The sequence below is a fragment of the Cornus florida genome, unplaced genomic scaffold (genome assembly GCF_030987335.1).
Source record: "Cornus florida cultivar Cherokee Brave unplaced genomic scaffold, ASM3098733v1 CherokeeBrave_3.0.0_Hap2_Chr08, whole genome shotgun sequence".
NCBI classification, from domain to species: domain Eukaryota; kingdom Viridiplantae; phylum Streptophyta; class Magnoliopsida; order Cornales; family Cornaceae; genus Cornus; species Cornus florida.
In genome coordinates, this window is record NW_026775578.1 from 92,939,415 (window position 1) to 92,946,204 (window position 6,790).

At 41.9% G+C, this 6,790-nt stretch overlaps 1 protein-coding gene across 1 annotated transcript; it reads left to right on the forward strand.

Annotated features, from left to right (window-relative positions):
* Nucleotides 1-3,234: 3,234 nt before the first annotated feature.
* On the forward strand, nt 3,235-5,277 carry LOC132268325 (uncharacterized; the record flags this gene model as incomplete). Its single annotated transcript, XM_059769180.1, has 4 exons — nt 3,235-3,318; nt 4,045-4,240; nt 4,442-4,819; nt 5,054-5,277. Coding segments are annotated over 4 exons (882 nt in total), but the record flags the coding sequence as incomplete, so codon positions are not given.
* Between the last annotated feature and the right edge of the window lie 1,513 nt (nt 5,278-6,790).

Below are 6,790 nucleotides of genomic sequence, written 5' to 3' on the forward strand. Positions count from 1 at the left end.
GGATAGCTAGCAAATTGTAAGTCTAGAGGACCCCAGGTAAGTCTCGTGACTTCTAGTTTCAAATTATGAATATCGTGCATGTGTTAAGCTTAGAAGTAGATAAATTGCAAGCCCTTGTCAAGGCTTTTTCAATTGTGTATTTTCAATTCCAAGCATCGGTCCTTGTTGTGGCCATTTATTTTCTGTCTTGATAATTGAGGAGAAAGGGAACATCGTATGTGGAGTTGATGATAAAGATTTGTTGTGATGATGTTGTTGTGAATTGTTGATGTTTGGCCGTAGGTCACTCTCTCTTCCCACACTTGACTCGCCTATTGATATAAATTCACTTGAAAGAACTCTTAGACGGAACCTTAGGGAACCCCCTCTTACAAGGGACCTTGAAACTGAATTCAATATAATGGGGGATAACGTAGGAAATCCGGGGAATGAAAGGGCTGAAATTCCTAATGTAGAACCAATGACTCTTAGAGATCATTTCATTCCTACCACCTATGCTTCTCCTTCTTGTATAGTGATGCCAAACATCGATGCAGCTCAATATGAGATCAAGTCTAGTACCATTCAAATGCTTCCATCATTTCATGGCTTTGATAATGAAGATCCATATAAGCATCTTGATGAGTTCTTTGAAATCTGTTCGACCATCCGGTTGAGAGGTTTTCCGGACAATGCACTTCATCTCCATCTTTTCCCATTCTCCCTAAAGGATAGGGCAAAATATTGGTTGAACTCCCTCGCTCCCAACTCTATTACTTCTTGGGCTCAATTGCAACAAGAATTTCTTAAGAAGTACTATCCGGTGAGTAAAACCAACCAAATGAGGCGTTCCATTCTAAGCTTTTCTCAAGTTGATGGAGAACAACTCCACGAGACTTGGGAAAGGCTACAAGATCTTCTTCGAAAATGTCCTCATCATTTGATCCCAAAATGGCAATTAGTGCAAGCTTTCTATGCTGGCTTGACCGAAACCCATAGATTCATGGTTGATTCTTCTTGTGGTGGGATGTTCATGTCCAAGAATGCGGATGAGGCTTGGACCTTACTTGAGAATTTGAGTGAAAATTCACTTCAACACAATTCTCGTAGGGCTCCGACCGCAACCACTCCAAACAACACCAACCCTTGTCAACCAAAGTCAATAAGGGAGGAATCATCTCAAGTGGATGCCATCGCTCATAAATTCTACCAATTGATGGCACCACATCTTCCTTCTTCATTGTCTCAAAATTCGGCAAGTTCGGTTTGTGCTTCATGTACTAGTCCATTCCATCTCTCGGAAGATTGCCCAACATCGGAGCAATTTCCCAATCCCAACCAAGAGCAAGCTAATGCCATGTTCTCGCGGCCCGGGAATAATCCATATTCCAACACCTACAATCCGGGTTGGCGAGATCATCCGAATTTCTCGTGGCGGCAACAAGCCCCACAGAATTCCCAATTCCAAAACCAAGGGCGGCAAAATCAGCCGTCTTCTCAATATCAAGGTAGACCTTTCCAAGCCTCTTCAAGCTACCGTCCTCCTTACAATCCAAATGTCTCCAATCAACCTCCTGTGTGTCCAACTGACGAGATAATAGCTGCAAACAAGCAAATGATGGAATCATTAAATAAGCAAATAATGGATGCCAACAAGCAACTCTTGACATCCTTGCAGCCTACTCTCCAAATGGTTCACTCTCATACTCAATCCATAGCTAATCTCGAAAATCAAGTGGGCCAAATAGCTAACTCGGTGAATCAATTGCTTCAAAAGGACAAGGGCAAGCTTCCCTCTCAACCTTTTGAAAATCCTAGAGGAATGCATGTGATTGACGAAACCCCTCCTCCGAGTGGGCCGACTCATGAACAAGTTCAAGCTATCACCACCCTTCGGAGTGGTAGAGTGGTTGACAATAAGGTCGATGGAGACAAAAGTGAGGAAGTTTCTCCTTTGAAAAATCCAAATCAAGCTCTTCTAATCCAAATTCTTGTCCAAATACCATTCACGGAAATCCCACACATGTCTCCCCAAATGTGGAAACTACTTATGAGCCAAAAGCTCCGTTTCCTCAACGTCTTCAAGAGTCGACACATTTTGGGAACAAGAATTGTAAAATTCAAGACATGTGGGAAGTTTTCAAGCAAGTGAAGATTAACTTGCCCCTCTTGGATGCTATCAAGCAAATCCCTCCCTATGCAAAATTTCTCAAAGATTTGTGCACTCAAAAGCGCACTTCTAAAAATCATTTGCCAAAAAAAGTGAGGTTGACTGAAAATGTTAGTGCTATCATTCAGCACAGCACTCCCCCGAAGTATAAGGATCCGGGTGCCCCCACAATCTCGTGCGTCATTGGTGACAGCAAAATCGAGAGGGCCTTCCTTGACTTAGGAGCTAGTGTGAATTTAATTCTATACTCGGTCTACCTACAACTTGGTTTGGGAGATCTTAAGCCGACTTCCGTGGTTTTGCAACTTGCCAATAGATCGGTCAAGCATCCACGAGGTATTCTCGAGGACGTTATCATCAAAGTGGACAAATTCTACTTCCCGGTAGATTTTGTGGTTCTTGATACGGAACCGGTCCATGACCCAAAAAAGCACATTTCCGTGATCCTTGGTAGGCCATTTTTAGCCACGGCTAATGCATCAATTAATTGCCGAACTGGGGTGATGGACATTGCTTTTGGAAACATGCAAGTCAAACTCCACATCTTTCATGCAACTCAACATCCCTCCAATGAGGATGATTGTTTTCTTGTGGATGTCATCGATGAAGTGGTCAAAGAATCTCTCCCCTTCATCCTAAGCAAAGATCCCCTTGAAACTTGCATGTCCCATTTTGACTTCTCAAACTTTGATGTTGATCAAGCCATTCAAGAAGTCAATTCCTTGCTTGATATTAATGCTATCATGGATGTACCTCCTTGGAAAATTCCAAAAGAACCACTTCCCCAACTTTCCACCACTCCTCCGGTCCCATCATTGTTATCTCCGCCACAACTTGAGCTTAAGCCGCTCCCGGCCCATCTCAAGTATGTGTTCCTTGGTCCAAAGCAAACCCTTCCGATCATTATTGCCTCGGACCTTCGAAAAGACCAAGAGACCAACCTTTTAGCGGTGCTCCAAGAGCATAAAGAAACTATTGGTTAGACAGTGGCAGATTTGAAAGGAATTGACCCCTCCATTTGTATGCACCGCACTCATATGGAGGATGACGCAAAGCCTACTAGAGAGGTCCAGCGCCGGTTAAATCCAAACATGAAGGAAGTGGTCATGAAAGAGGTGATCAAATTGCTAGATGCGGGAATCATCTATCCTATCTCTGATAGCAAGTGGGTGAGCCCCACACAAGTTGTCCCCAAGAAATCCGGGCTCACCGTTGTTGAAAATTCAGCGGGCGAGCTCGTGCCATAACGAACCACCACCGGGTGGCGTGTGTGCATTGACTATCGTAAACTCAACTCATCAACTAGGAAGGATCATTTCCCACTCCCATTTATTGATCAAATCCTAGAAAGGTTAGCCGGTCAAAGCTTCTATTGTTTTCTTGATGGTTATACCGGCTATAACCAAGTGGCAATCGCCCCCCAAGATCAAGAGAAAACAACATTCACATGTCCCTTTGGTACTTTTGCCTATCGACGCATGCCTTTTGGTCTATGCAATGCACCGGCAACGTTCCAAAGGTGCATGATGTCCATATTCTCCGATATGGTTGAAAGGTTCTTGGAAGTTTTCATGGATGATTTTTCCGTATTTGGCTCCTCCTTTGACTCGTGTCTCAAAAATTTATCTCTTGTGCTCCAAAGATGCAAAGAGACAAATCTCATTCTAAGTTGGGAGAAAAGCCACTTTATGGTCCAAGAAGGCATTGTTTTAGGACATGTCATTTCTAAGCGGGGAATCGAGGTAGACAAGGCAAAAGTTGAGTTAATCTCTAATCTTCCTCCTCCGAATTCCGTCCGTCAAATCCGTTCTTTTCTTGGCCATGCCGGATTCTATCGTCGCTTCATCAAAGATTTTAGCAAAATCTCACGGCCCTTGTGTAATCTCTTAGCCAAGGATGTTCCATTCAATTTTGATGACACTTGCATGGAAGCTTTCATCAAACTTCGTATTCTCCTCTCCTCTGCCCCGATCATGAAACCCCCTAATTGGTCTCTTCCCTTTGAGATCATGTGTGATGCATCCGACTATGCATTAGGGGCGGTTTTGGGCCAACGTGTGGATAAACTTCCGCATGTCATTTATTATGCTAGCAAAACTCTCTGTGATGCCCAATTGAACTACACCACCACTGAAAAAGAATTGCTAGCTGTGGTGTACGCCTTGGATAAATTTCGCTCTTATCTTCTTAGCTCCAAGGTCATCGTCTTTTCAGATCATGCCGCTCTTAGGCATTTGTTAGCGAAAAAAGAGACAAAACCCCGCTTAATTCGATGGATCCTCTTACTTCAAGAGTTTGACATTGACATCCGGGACAAAAAAGGGACCGACAATGTTGTCGCCGATCATCTCTCTCGCTTACTTATTGAGAAATCTTCAGAATTTGCAGCCATCCGTGATTCCTTTCCGGATGAGCAACATCTTCAAGTTTCACATTCTACTCTTCCATGGTTTGCGGATATTATCAATTATCTTGCGGTTGGCAAAATTCCAGCTCATTGGTCCAAACAAGAGAGGGACCGGTTTTTCTCCCAAGTCAAGCATTTCTTTTGGGAAGATCCGGAACTATTCAAGTATTGCCCGGACCAAATCATCCGGCGATGTATTCTTGAAACCGAGGCCACAAGCATTTTAAATTTTTGCCATACTCTTGCTTGTGGAGGCCATTTCAGTGCCAAAAAGACCGCTAACAAAGTCCTTCAAAGCGGATTCTTTTGGCCTACCTTGTTCCAGGATGCATACAATTTTTGCAAATCGTGTGAACGATGTCAAAAACTTGGATCCATGTCCCGAAGAGACATGATGCCCCTCACCAACATTTTAATTGTTGAAATTTTTGATGTGTGGGGGATTGACTTCATGGGACCATTTCCATCTTCTTATGGCTATGAGTACATCCTTGTAGCGGTGGATTATGTGTCTAAATGGGTTGAAGCCGAGGCTACCAAAACCAATGATCATAAAGTCGTAATCCATTTCATTCAGTCTCATATCTTTAGTCGTTTTGGTACGCCCCGAGCAATCATTAGTGATGGCGGATCTCATTTCCGAAATCATTATCTAAAATCCGTCCTTGCTAGGTATTCCGTCATTCATAAGGTTGCTACACCTTACCACCCTCAAACGAGTGGTCAAGTAGAGATTTCTAACCGGGAGATTAAGCACATTTTAGAAAAAACGGTTAGACCGGACCGCAAAGATTGGTCATTAAGGCTAAACGATGCGCTTTGGGCTTACCGCTTATAAGACACCCATTAGCATGTCACCATATCGACTTGTCTTTGGCAAAGCATGTCATCTCCCGGTAGAATTAGAGCACCGTGCTTATTGGGCCATAAAAAGGTTCAATTTTGATCTCAAACAAGCCGGCTCTAATCGTGCGTTGCAATTAAATGAACTTGAGGAATTGCGTAATGACGCATATGAAAGCGCAAAAATTTACAAGGCAAAGACTAAAGCTTTTCGTGACAAACACATCGTCAAAAAGTCTTTTGCCCCGGGACAAAAGGTCTGGCTTTTCAATTCCCGCTTGAAACTCTTTCCCGGTAAACTCCGGTCAAGATGGGATGGTCCATACATTGTCACTACCGTCTTTCCTCATGGAGCAATCGAACTTCATGGTCCTGCAAGTGGATCACTCTTCAAGGTAAATGGCCAACGGCTTAAGCCTTGCATTGACGGCACCATCCTAACCTGAAAAGTTGAGGAAGTCCTCTTGACAGATCCAATTTATGAGGATTAGTGCTTGCTCTAGCGTTGTCTAGCTATCGACAGTAAATTTAGCAAAGCAAAGGAAGCAATTCTTTCAATTTCCAAGCTTCCGTCTCTTTGAAATTGCTCATGCCTTGCACAATTTTCTGGGAAACGGTGTAGAAATGCCAAAATTTCACTTTCTCTGGAACTATCTTAAGTTGTGTTCCACATTTTTAGACTGGCTTCTTAGACCTTCTTAATTCTTGTTTTCATTCCCGGAAGTTTTTGGCTCTATCAGGCAATTTTCTCGGACTTTTGACATGGTACTCACATGCATAGCCTCTCATCTTCAATGCATTGTTGGATCATGGTTTCTCAAAATCATCCATACGTTGGAAAGGTGCTACATTTTGAAAAACTTTCCAAATTGTCCATGCATTAGAAAGAAGTTGAAAAGTTTTCAAAATTTTCCATCCATGCATTACATTGGAATGAAAGTGCAAAGTTTAAATTTTTCCATGCATTGAATTAAAATGGAGTTGCAAAGTTTAAAAAAAAAAAAAAAAAAAAAAAAAAAAAAAAAAAAAAAAATTATTTCCATGCATTTGAGATGATTGCAAAGTTTGAAAAAAAAAAAATTGCAAAGTTTAAAAACAAAATTTTCAAAATTTCCCATGCATTGGAATGGAATGAAATTGCAAGTTTAAAATTTTCTCCATAAATTTCATTCATGCTTTGTGTGATGTTGCAAAGGTTTGAAAATTTTCTTACATCCACCCATGCTTTGTGTGATGTTCTAAAAGTTGGCAATTTTTCCATGCCTTAGAAATTGAAAAGTTTGGAAAAAAAAAAAAAAAAAAAAAGTTCTTTTCCAATTTTCCATCCAATTGAATGAGAGGATGTTGCAGCGTTTAAATTTTTCCCATACATTGGCTTGAATCCATCAACA